Source organism: Styela clava, chromosome 2, assembly GCF_964204865.1.
Source record: "Styela clava chromosome 2, kaStyClav1.hap1.2, whole genome shotgun sequence".
NCBI lineage: Eukaryota > Metazoa > Chordata > Ascidiacea > Stolidobranchia > Styelidae > Styela > Styela clava.
Window position 1 is genome coordinate 23142103 of NC_135251.1, and position 13984 is coordinate 23156086.

Genomic DNA, 13984 nt, shown 5'->3' on the forward strand with positions numbered 1-13984 from the left:
GGGTGGTTCACGTAACCGCTGGTCGGTTACGGCTTCCTCCACCATCAAGTCCATGCTTCCGAAAACAAAACAATATAACTAATCCTACACCCGACTTGGAATGGTATCCGGACGAGAGGCCGCGGTTCGCCATATGGATGAGCTGTCTTATCGGCTTTCCTCTCCCCCGGGATAAATATGTAAATCCTATCCTATCCTACATATAATTGAGATACCGGTACTGGTATAATTGAATTGTTACAGTGAACATGTGCTTAAACTGTGATAATACCGGTACAGTAATAACATAACAATCAGACAATTGGCGGTATCTGAATCGCAAAAAGGTAGAAACAAAATTTGTTGATCATTGTTTCACTCAAGCTTGCCGGGCCTTTTTAAATCGTTACGGTACCTACACGGGCCGGATTTGGCCTGCAGGCCGTGGTTTGGGAACCCCTGATTTAGATGTATAGGCCTAGGCTTTAATGGTCATAGTCATTTCGAACATAGTTGGTTTTATGAATGACTGATATCTTAACCATAAGAAATGATTGATATAGTTCAGTAGTTGGTATGTTGTTTTCCTCCTGCACCTATGCATCTGTCCAGTCTGTCTGTCTGTGGGCTAGCGAAGTAAACGCTGTAACTGTTTCAATAGCTCCTAATAAAATACACATATAATGGGCCAGGTATCCGTGTGCCGTACTGAACTCCCACCTGACAACGAGTCTACGACATTCAAAAATTATGTCACTACGACGCCATGGTAACTTACGGTAATAAGGCCCACCAAGCTATCCTATTTCTGGTGAAAATTATTTTTTTCCGAAGCAAGTTCTTGTAACTTGTAATGAAGCAGCAAGATTGTATGCAACTTGCTATTTTTTTTTATTGGGTTAGGAAAAACATTTGCCAAAATGGTTGTGCCATGCCAAATAGAAGTACTTACGATGATTAGTGAACATGCGCCCATATAACAGTATATTATGGCATTCTACACGACTGACAATGATTGGTACCAAATTAGATTAGAGACTTCAGTTGTTCACTATTATCATAACTGGTTTATCCAACTCCCAACTTATCAGCTCTCCTCTTCAACTGGGATAAATATAAAAATCATACCAATGCCCTTATCAGCTAATACTATTAACTAGTTTGATCATGTTTCAATGTTACAATATTCAGAGATAGTTAATAGTTGTTTCCGGAGAAAATGATAAACCAATGAAGCTAAAAATATCTTTAATATGGAGTTTCAAGATCAATTGAAGGTTTCATAACTTCCCTTTATGATGATGTTAATTATGGTTTGTTAAAAAACTAAAACTATGGAGCCATACCCACCTGCATTCGAAGATGTTCCAGCCATACAGATATATAGGGGAAAGGAGGTGCGGAAATATGGTGTTGTTAAAAAGAAATCAGGAGGGAGAAAAATCCCATTAATACAAAGTAAATGTAAGTAATGAAAATTCATGTTGCATATATTTAATTAATGTTATATTATCTGACCACCATACTTTTGAAATTTTTTCCAAGTCATATTGTTTAACAATATGCGCACCAGCAAATTCATTTAAAATTACAATTTAAACTATTTTCTTTTCTAGTGAGTCAATACATGTTTTCGAAATGAGAAGTTACTTCTTTGTGAAGTATGACACTTTTGGGACTTAAGTTACCTAGATAAAATTCATTATTCTGATATTGGATATTGCCATTGTGGTATGAACATATTTTTCATACTGCTTTTGGCCTACAAACTTGTGACAATTTGAAGCCAGAGTTTGGTTATCTTCATTACACTTTTTCTTTCCTCTTTTATTCTTTTCTGTGAAATCTCATTATATCCAAACAGTTAAATTTCTTCTTTATTGAAATTTTACTCTAATAGCCCCAGTGAATTAATCAGAAATGTTTAAGTTGCTTTAAAGCAGGGGTCATTAACTTTTATTCTCTATTCAATTTTCAAAATTAGAATTTATTCTCCAATCTTCATTTCAACAAATATAAATAATAGCCCAAGGGGGAAATCTGTCACTGAAAGAAAGAATTTACCCTTAGTTGAGACCTCATATAAAGGAAGTCAACTTCAGTTTAGTAGCCTTCATTTTACCAGATGTGTATACCAAGCATAAATTGAAAGCATCAGATACATACTTTTGTATTGTGTAAATTCGCATTCATTTTTTTCAGATGAAACACGTTTTGTGATTATCAGCAGAGGTTGGGTTTATTATTACAAAGACAAATCATCTGATAAGCCACAAGGAAAGTTTTCGCTTCAAGGATTCAGCAATACGTAATTATATTTTTCGATTCACATATTATTATTGTATTTACATGGCCTGAAAAAAGGCAATATAAAATTTGTTGTAGAACCTTATAGAAAATAAATTTACCAATATCTGATTGAGAACTATTTCTATTTGACCAGAATTATTTTTGGTGGATTCTTGTTAAAAGTGAATAGGACTTTAGGAACAAATGAAGCATTCTGTTTATTCTGTGTAATTGCCTGCTTGTGAGTTGTTGTAGAGAAGACTCATAGTCATGGCAGTCAAAATTGTCAAATTGTCATCGCAGTCAATTTTTGTCAAAATTGTTATCATATTCCCAATGTCTAATTTCTTTGTGTAAGTTTTGTTTGTGCTCTGAGAAAGATTGTGAGTACATTTAGACAAGTTGCAAGCACCACGACCATATGGCGTGTTTTGCAACTTGTGCTGTGGCCATGTCATTATATGGACTTGAATGATTGAAAGGTTTTTAAAAAAACTAGACTGCTCACAATTTATTTCTTCATTTATTTTTTCTGGGGGAGGGGGAGTCACAAGCTTAGAAGAAAATAATACAGACCATTGCATATAAATTACAACTGAGTAAAGCCAAATTTTGTCAAATCGAACTTTTGCAATTCGGAAGCCTATTTTGGCCAGATGTTTGCATTTAAATGATTTATTAATATGATGCCCTATATTTACCCCAATGAATTTCATAAATTTTATGTACACAAAAGAGCGGTGTATTTTCATGGGAGCGGCTCCATGGTTTCTTGATATCAATCTAATGATGATCTTTTAGCCTTCATGAACTATTTTCGTTATCAGTTCTCCATCATAAGCAATGAATGTGTTACATTGTCAACTATATCAACAAAAGAGTGAAACTAATATGTGTAGTTAATGGTTATTCAAGTAGTTCGAATGAATGAAGGTAAATGGAATTAATAAATTCTCAAACATGGGTCATACCTATATTTAATCACATTTGAGTCGATATGCAAATTTGTTTAATGTGTGCTGGTTAAAATTTGATCAACACTTGATTTTATTTGGAGAAAAAAATTAGGATAATGATAATTGACATTTTAAAGAGAAGTAGTGAAACCGGGTGTGTTTGAGGTTTCGTGGTTTGTTTTTAAATCAAAATGCTGTTTACAAATACTTGTGTTAAAAACCTCAAATATCAAAATATTGATTATGTTGACAAATAAAAAGACTTATTATGTATTAAATTAATGTGTATTTTGAATATGATGGTGGAAACTAGGATCGCACTTTCAAAATTGTTCAACTTAACATCAAAATTTTATATTTTAATATCTTTATAATATGACCTGTACAGTTTGTTAAGACGACTGACCTGTTGAACGGAAGGGTGATCATGTGATCTTAAATTTTTCGAATCACCCAAAATTATCAGAGCATTGTTGTTTTACCCATCATGATTAATTTATCAAAGAAATTTGAGATAAACCAGCAGCTGTTTAATCACGAGGCTAAAACAAGTTTGGGTACACCACTCTACTCGCAACTCAATGAAGTACTCTAGATTTTCTATTTCAAGCATAGCAAAAAGTCATGAAATATTATACTTCAAGAAGATCACACACAGAACATATTTCGAAAAATAGTAGCAATAGCATATGTAATATTACAATTTTTTGCTTCTGTGAAATATTATAACAATCTTGGCAAATACTTGATATGTTTTTTATAGCCTTTGGTATGTCTGTGGTCACGTGCAACTTTACTTTTGACTTTTATATGAGTTTTCTTCATTACTGTCCATTTTCATTGTGAGTGTGAAATTGCCTTGAGTAAATATTAATAAAAATTGACTAGGGCCTACTTGTATTTCTATTCCTATAACATGACGAAGCCACTTTCGTTTCAATTTCTGTAATATTACATGGGAATTTCTGGGTGCTTTATGCTTTATCATACAATAATCCCTCACAAGAAGAATCAGTTGCTATATGAGTAAGACCAGATTGATTACATCAAAGTTAGTGGGTTAACAACATTTATCATTTTATCGTGCATTTATATAATCAACACATTTTGTATATCAATGCTTATGTGTATGTTCAAGTAATATTCTTTTTTTACATTGAAGTATCACAAATTCATGGTCACGCTCTTGTTATGCACCAGTAAAGTGCGTCTGTCACATGACACAGTATAATAAAAGACTTTACAACTATAACCTGCGAACTTTCAACACTGCTTTTATTTAGTTTGCAAATACTTTCAGTAAACAAGAAACCAGGGTGTAGCTATTTTAAGGTCAGGGTTTAACCTATTTTAATTTTCAGAGTCATCAATGCAGAGGAAGAACAGTCAAGTATGCCCTTTGTATTCAAAATATACAGCAAGAAAGCAAATGAAAGAACATGGTTCTTTTCTACAGGTATAAATGACTAAAAAATTTATTTTTTATTGCAGATTTGTAATTTCTTATTACACTACAAAAATGGTCACATTAGTAAATGACTGTGTAGTAATGCACATATAATTTAAATTGAAACATATAACTTTAACATTCATTCTGAATATGTTCTGAGAAGTGTGAATGTTAACAATGAGATTGCCATGGAATAATGAATGCACTTTTATCAGAGAATTTTGTAATTAATTATTACTATTACTTTTTCGCCATCGACTTAAAAGTGTAGTGTACTTTGCAAAATTTGTCATTTTATTTCCACTGCGCAACTGAATTCCCTATCGTTTTTGACGGTGATCACCGGTCGAAAATGAAGTCATATTAATTGTAACGTAATATGCAGTTTCGTTCTCACACGTACACTTTGGTTCAAAAAAATTATGAATGGCAGGAAGTGATACTCTTTAATCTTTGACTCTTCGAGGAGTCATGTCTTTTGAATTCTATTCTATGTGAGCCAAAATATATGAGAATGCAGTTTTATAAGATGGGAAACTCCAGATTTATATGTATTATATTATTGACGCTTAAGCTTTCAATAAGTCTGTAACGACTTGCTCCACCGTCATTTTGATACTGAAACAAATAACTTGTTAACTATTCCAATACCGGACATGGACTAGTAACTGGTCAAGAGGTCGGTTTGCCCTATGATTTAGTCGTCTATTCAGCAGGGATAAATATGAAATTCTTATCCTATTATAGACATAATGAATGATACATGCGCTTATTAATATCGAACTTATACTTACATATAGGTAAACCGTAAAATGCTTAATAATATCGACAGTGACACTATGTTGAATGATAAGTGGTTATATCTAAGAAGAAACACAATCATTTTAGGAGTGAAGATAATGAATGTCGTATTGTTATAGTTCCTCTTTGTTTTTCATTTGTATTAATGTCCTATTACTCATTATCATAACCTATTTTGTTTGAATGTTATTCAACTTATTTTAATATGTTCAGAAAACACCTCAGACATGCATGAATGGATGGAAGCTTTTCGTCTAGAGATTGAACAATATAATGTTAAAGGTATGTTCCTATTTGCATATTTTAGGGAATTTATTATTTTGTTTGAATGGATGTATATAAAATACGGTATCAGTCTACAATAGAATTTTATTATTCAATCTAGTGTAGTTGTTCCCAAAGTTGATTGACCGGAGGCCAAAATTAGAGGCAGAGAAATATTCATATGTGGAGAGAGGGGAGCGCCTGCAAGGGGCTGGTGACGGTATCGTTACGTATAATTAATTACCGGTATGATTGAATTGTTACAAATATACATGTGCATCAACTGTGATAATGACGTATCAATTGGCGGTGTCTAGAACGCAAAAAGGTGAAAACAGAGTGGTATACTATTTTCACTCAAGTTCTGCGAGCCATAATACATCGTTACACAGGTCGTAATTGGCCCGCTGGCTACGGTTTGGGAAACACTGATCTAGTCAATGCTCGATCGCAGATCTACATTGCTTGTAAATTGCTATTATAAGTTGTATCTATTTTGTATTTAACAAATTACAACTAGTATTATTTCTGAATGTATAAAGGCAAATGGTTGGAAGCTTCAGCAAGTCTTAATTTTGACAATTATCCAAGTTCGATATTGATCCACTTTATTAAGGTTAATAATAGTGCAGACGTACATTTTGAAAGGTTATTGAGGCATCGCTTTAAATTTAGAAATTATGTGATTCATTCAGGAATGACTTAACAATTTCTATTTCACTGTGTAAATACATAGTTGATGCTATTTTTGACTCATCATTTTTATAATATTGTCCAAGATTTTCACAAGAACTATGATGAACCTTAGCAACTATAGCAAGTTAGCCTTACAATGTTTCATAAGCAGCGAAATTAATTAACTGGATATACGGCGTAGACAGGAATTTTCAAAGGGGGGGTCTAAAAACACAAGTTTTCAAGAGTCTTGAGGGTCTAAAAAGCGTTCGGGGCTGTGGCGCCGGAGAGATTTCACAATGGAATTCCTTTTTCATGTTTAAAAAATTTTGCTCAGACTCCCTAAGCAAGAATTTCACTCCCAAGCTCTGTGAAAATCAAATTTTGCTAAAAAAACTATGGCGTGTGTAAGCCTTTTCACTGGACTGCTAAGAACGCTTGTCGCCTAGTTTTTAGCTTTTCCAAATAAATTCATATGAAATCTTGACAGTGATAATTCTGATATACAATTTCTTCTTTATTATATCAGCTTTATTATATCAACTTCTTTATTATATCAGAATGGCGAGCATCCTTTTTCTGGATTATGTTTTCAGAATATTATCTATTATTACCTATTTTTTGTTTTAATAAAAATTATTTATGTATTGCAGGCTTCTCAGATATTCGTCATAGTCAATCATGTCCTAATCCTATTAAAAAACCACATCCTCATCTGGAGGCAAGCAATGGCAGATCACATAGTGTCCATGACAATGCTGTTCCATTGTGAGTATCTATTATATATTGTTCATAGATATGAAAATCCACATGACTATTTCATATCATATTCACAAACTTCGAAACAATGTAAATTGTTGGAGGTGTTCTGCAAACATTGCTTTAAAAAGGAAGTATAGTTGCTACATTTAGTATTTATTTTCAGTGTTAAACGACTCATGGAGTAGTTATTAAGATAAATGTATACAATACAGCCACACACTTACCAGTCAATCATTGCTTACGTGGCTAATAATAACTCCTGATTGATTGACTCAGTTATCTAGCGAGTTTCTGAGTTCACCATTTTTTGTGATAATGCTGTTCATTAAATGAAAGATTATGGAGCACTTGGACAATGTTTGTGCTGAAGCTTTTCGTACATGTCTTTCATTGTCAGACCTCAACTTTTAAATTTATAGTTCACTTCATGTTAAATATAACAGTTTTATATTATTTACCTTACAATTCAGGTTCTTAATGTTTTTGCTGCAATAAATCTAGATTATATACTACATTCTCGAAATTAGACTTTGTTTTGTCACCTGAATGCAACAGCCAGTTCCTCACTGATTACCATATTTTTTTATGCATAAAACGCACATCCAATCTGAATTTCATTTAAAAAATTGGGGCTACATATTGGGTATTATTGTAAGAAAATGTCAAAATGCATTGATCGATATGTTATTATACTTTTCACATACATCAGTCATATTTCCAATAACAAAGCCTGTTGCAACCATATTGTGGTAATTTTGGAAAAAAGCATACCGGTACTCATGGGGAATAAAGTATTCTGCACAAAAAAATCCTATTATCGTTAAAAAAGGCGGCAAACCATGCTGAACAACTCATTAGTCACTGTAATCTATGCCTCACTTTCTTCTTTGTAGTATTAAAATAATAATATTTGACCCATTCGGTAGAAAAGATTGGCCATACGTGGCTTTGTCTATATTTTGCATATTTTCATCACCTTCTGTTGGAGATTCCATAGTTGATAATGGTAGTCATTTAATAGTTTGATGGGATTTACGATTTATCATAGTCATAACATTTGAAACAATTTCATTGCACTGCTGTGCTGACTTTTTTTATTTGTTTTGCTTTACTTGCGGACTTACTAAAACAATATTTCAGCCCACAGAGACTTAAACAACAACCGCATAGCAATGTGTCATCATGCACCAATGTAACAATTACAAGTGGGATTGGTAGTTCTACATCCTCTATGACGGAACAACCAGATGATCTATATGAACCGTTTGAACCCAGTGGTAATAATTTAAATTTATCATTATTCCATGTTTTAATCAACATTGAATTTTTGTTCATTATCTGCTTGCGTTACCTGGGTTGAAATTTCATTTCTGCTAGATGTGATCGGTAGGATAGCTGAATAGTAAATAATTATGTATTAAAATTACTTTATTTTCTATCAACTTTATTTATTCATTCTCAATACCCCAAAAACTGATTACTGGTCATTAAAGTTCTAATAAATTGGCCAATTTGGACGTAATAAAACTGCAACATCTAGTTGTTTTTATGTGTTACTCTACAAAATATACTCATTGCAGAATTAACTCATTTCTAGTTAAAAAAAATGCATGCAGCTTGTCTTTTGTTTAGTTATATTTCTTTATTTTTTTTGATGCTTCAATATTTTGTTGTAAGTTAATGATTTATTAATGATTCTGGTTCAAAGGATCTGACGAATGGGATTCTGACCCAGATTCTGACTATGAAACCCCCAACTTCGTGTCTACATCAACAGCACACCATGGCAATATAGCTCAACACTCGGCTATGATTCATTCTCCTACTCTCACACCAAAATTTCAAAGCCCCACTTCAAGTGTCCCACATTTTACGCATACTAATAGGAATATCAGAAGTTATAGTCATACATCACCTCCGACTGAGAGAAGCCACGAGCCATTTCACTTTCCACAAAAAAGTCCAATGATCTCTCCAAAACATTCTTTTCCTCGGCCTCATTCAGTTGCTGTGGGAGAATTCGGTTTTAATTCATTGGCTGATGAATTGAATAAAAAAATGTTTCCTGGCAGAGTTTCAAGTCAATTGCAGCCTCCATCTCGTCCAATTTCTAACATACCAAAATATAGTCCTCCAACTCATAGTCCTCCAGCACTGCGCCAACGCGCTGATACCAAACAGAACTGGACACCCAGAGTAACTGACATGCCGAAATCAAGTATTCTCCCATCTCGCTTTTCCCCCAAAGAAAACCTTCCAATTCATTCTTCAACAAATCCACATCACAATCGAATGAGATCTGAAGGTGTGTATGATTTGTATTGTCCTCTTGGTTCCAAACACCATGGCCCAATTTAGCGAATTTCAATGCAATTAAATGAATATGATCAATGGAGATATAAAAATACATTTTTTCTAATTTTGTTGGAGATTATATGTCTAATTTTATTCTTATATAACATAATTTATCTCAGGAGGCATTCAAATTTATTTTAAAAGCTCTACTACAATACACCACCTCCATAGTGCTTTTGCAAAATTGAGTTCAACCCAAATAATATCAATACTTACCTCATTGTTATTCATTTCTTGAAGGAGTGGGTGGCTACGGGAAACAGCAAAATTTATCACCTGAATTCAAACGTCATTCTATGCCATGTTTAACAATCCAAGCACAACTCAATGAGCAACTGTCAGCTAAGCTTGGTTAGATACTATTATTAGTCTCCTCTTCTCTTTTATATAAATTCTTAAATTTACAGTGATTTAGGAAAACATTGTGGTCAATTTATGGGAATTTTTTGTTTATTTTGAGAGTAAACTTCTTGTTTTTATAAAGTATTTTGGCATTGGTTTTGTGCATGATTTCATTGCATGCTTTATGTGATATTATTTGTTTGCTTGTGATTATTTTGTTGTTTATTTTGAAATAATCAGGTACAGATCTTAAGGCTCCTCAACCTGGTCCCAAGCCTCAAAGACCAAAGAGTATAGCAAATACAGGTTGTTTGTTCTTTATAGTTATTGTTTAATTACCCAAGATCAGGCGAAGTTGAGAAGGAAGAATTGACCTTTTGCCATATTTCTTAGGCCTACATGTTTACAACTTTAAAAGGCATAAAGTGCACAATAACGATCACAAAATTGAGTTTTATTTACAAGCACCATTTTTTTCGTGTAATTGCGCCACAAGGTTTTTTCCTTGATAATTTGGCGTCGCACGAGCAAAGTTTGGGAACCGCTGTCCAAGGAAATCTAGGGTTGTATATTTTTAAGAGCAATGGTACTCAATTATTTTTGCAGAATTCCACCAGCACCAGTAAATGCGTTTTTCTTTTCAATTTTAGCTGCTCATAAAAATTGTGCATAAAATTGAAGCCAGTTTCCACTTTATCCAATTTCAGTGCAAAATTCTGTGGATATTCTTATAAACATAGACGCTAGTACTTATAATTGAATGTATCTATTATTGCTTTCAGCCAATGAAGACAATTTTCAAAGACCAGGTGGATACAGACCGTTACAATCACCTTCCACCAAGCCTCTCCCTCCACTTCCAGAACCCCAAGATGAAAGGAACAGTTTCACTGAGTTTCATGAAAATCCTATTGATTGGCCAGATAGGGCGCCTCCATTACCACCTGAGAATAAACGCAGTGGCTGGCCTGTTGTTACAAGCCCAAAAGATAATGTATTTTCAGGACAACAATATCGACCACATGATTTTAATAATGCCCATGGTCCTCCATTTGCTATAGATAAAACATCCCACTTATCGCCTAATAAAACATCCCACCTCTCGCCTATGTCACCTCCAAAACAGTTTTATTCCCCTCCTCCTCAGCCAGGTACAATATTCCCAATGCCACCTGCTCTTCCTAGTAAGCCTAATAGTAAATTTTTGTACAATAACACATCTCTTTCGACTGGCAATCAACCAGCATCTGAACAATATGATGATAATCTTTTGCCAGAGCCTGAGGGACCTTATGATATTCCATTAGAAGATGATCCTGATCAGTCATATGAGTCTCCATACTCAGATTCTGATGCCATCACAGAAATAGTTTATCAAGATGAAGAAGTTGTACCAATGTCCCAGGATCGTCCTGGAATATCACCCAAGCCTGTGCCAAATAGTCCTGGCGCAGCTGTGTTCAGGGGTCCAGTTGTTCCGAAGGTCCCTGCATTGAAACCAAAAGTTCCGATCGGAAAACCATCCTCTGCTTCAATTGAGAGTAAAAGCACTGTCATGTCTACATCCAACAAACCAGATCAAAATCCAGTCAATTCCTGGAAGTCAAATCCGCGCTTTCCAACATCAACAACGAATAGCCCACAAAAAACTACATTAGATATTGCTGATGGTAACAAACCAGCATGGTTGCAAACCAAACTCAAGCCTACACAGGCTGATACACCCACGAAGGTAACGCCTGCTTGGCAACAACAGGAACCAGTTAAAGGTATGTCTAATCCTCGGTCTCCACCAAAAACATTTTTGTCGCAACAAAAGCAAGCCAATAATTCTAAATGGAACCACCATTCATATGAACCAAATTCAAAGTCAACAGATAATAAGGGAATTCCACCACCTATGCCTAAGACACCCAAACCTAATTTAACACCAAAGCTCAAGGATTTTTCACATGGTGTAAGTAAACCCCCACCACCAATAAAACCAAAACCAGATACTAAACAAATGTCCGGTGTTGCAGCAATGCGTGAAAGATTCAATCAGTGAATGCACATATTGTATTTGAAACTTGTGCTATTTTTTTTACCTTATTCGACCTTTTTCCATTCATCATATTATTGCTTGTGCTATTTGCTTCTATTGGTGATTGAAAATCATGCGATGTTTCAGGAATCATGTTTATTAAATTTACATTGTTTATATATTGTACAACAGGTAGCTGAGTATAAGCCAAACGCAATTGATATAAATGGAAAAATTTTATTATAAATATTATTATCTTCCATAGACTTCATATTGTTTGTACGACATGACATGATTATCGATTGTGTTTTCCATCTCTTAACAAGGGATATAACAATTCAAAATCACAATCAATGTCTCTGTGTTAAATTTTTTCTATATGTGCCCCTTCTCGTCATTCTTAAATACAAATTTTTATCATTTTTTCTGATATAAGTTCCATGTTTCTAGATCAATCATTTTCTGTGAAATCTTCTCTGGTTTCCAACTTTGGGCATCTAATGCATCATCAATTTAATATTTCACTGTCAACATTTCCTCATGAAAAATCAACTATATTATAGTTCTAATTGCCATACAATGTGGCAGGTGTTCATTCCCATGATTTGGGTGTCTAATCCTCCAGCTCATGACATATAATGTCAAAATTAGGATTATTTTTTTGATTCATTCTCTGTAAGTAGTTTACCATACTTTTATTTCTCACTAACTCTGTTTTTGTACATGTAGTCAATTACTAAATTTCGTATGGCCACTGATAAAAATATGTGAGCGCTTATTTAGTATTGTCATATTCTTGTGATCTGTAGCATACTGGCATGATGTATTTTCTTTTTTGCAATTTAGTTTATATACAGTTGAGGTGATTTTTTTTGTTTCTATTGTTTAACTCTTCAACACATATATATAAATAAATAAATTGTCAAGTATATTCTCCAGTCGCTTGCCACAAAGAAGCCTATGTTTTCATACTTTGTTCATAGAGATGTAATATTTAAATTAATAGTGAATATTTGTAATTATTATGCAGTCTAACAGAGCACTTTATATACTCTAACAAGTTTTGCACTGATTTCGACAATATTATTTTAAATTTAGATAATGCACAGATTTGAATTTGTAGTGCCTTAATTTAAATGCATGCCACTCGTCTTCAGCTACATTATCCTGAATGATAATGCTTTTAACTTTTGCCCAATTGAATTGTCCTATTGGATACTATGCATCCTCTTATAATGTATAATATAGCATTTACAGTATGCACCGCTACTACAATGTATTTTAATTGCGACTAATTTTTCAGCCTTGCAATACAAAAATTATTAATTTCACTGCTGTGGCGTTTTGGTGGTAGGAAGTTGCCGTTAGAGAACTCAAATGTGTGAATATATTATCGTCAAGGATGGGGATAACGGGCCTTACTTTGGGCATGTGTGGTGTATAATGTATAAAGGGACAGGGTCCATTGGTTCCATAGACCAAAGCCTATAACCAGGGTTGCCATACCGTGCTTATTTCTAAGATTTGTGCTTATTTTCTAGCCCGCGTCTTATAAAGTAACGATGTGTTTATTTCTAAAAAAAAGTGCTTATTTTTGAGTCGCGTTCTTATTTGGTCTTAGAAACGTGAATGACCAGTACTTATTTTGCGTACAAAGCTTGCGTGGAAACGAGGGACGAACTTTTTCTGTCAACGGTGAGGTTTGCGGTATTTCCAGGCAAACTGTGACACACACAATAGTTGCTGCTAGTTTTTAGGAATACTGTTTTCAGGGACAAACTGCAATTTAGAGTAAGCGTAACCATGAGTTCTGTTTCGAACATGAAAAGAAATTTTCTATTAACTACTGCTATTGCGACATCGAGATCGGTGCCCGCAATACTACCATAAAAATACAAGAAGCATTGCGGGAAACCAAAGTATGAGGACTTTAGATTAGAGGTCGGCCACCTGCGGGCCATATCCGGCACACGGAGTAAAATAATCCCGCTCACAGTGCTTCACTTAAACCTACGGATCGTTATTATGTTATTCTTGTTCTTCATTAATAATTCGTTTTCCATTCTTTATGAAAAAAATCGCTTTTTC

At 34.0% G+C, this 13984-nt stretch overlaps 1 protein-coding gene across 1 annotated transcript; it reads left to right on the top strand.

Annotated features, from left to right (window-relative positions):
• Window positions 1–1146: 1146 nt before the first annotated feature.
• LOC120335558 (uncharacterized) lies at window positions 1147–13227 on the top strand. The gene is made up of 10 exons (XM_039403086.2): window positions 1147–1443; window positions 2182–2287; window positions 4586–4680; window positions 5689–5757; window positions 7068–7182; window positions 8317–8453; window positions 8885–9481; window positions 9772–9882; window positions 10114–10179; window positions 10656–13227. Exons 1-10 carry the CDS (start codon window positions 1314–1316, stop codon window positions 11918–11920), a joined length of 2691 nt encoding a protein of 896 aa, XP_039259020.2. The 5' UTR covers window positions 1147–1313; the 3' UTR covers window positions 11921–13227.
• Window positions 13228–13984: the final 757 nt, after the last annotated feature.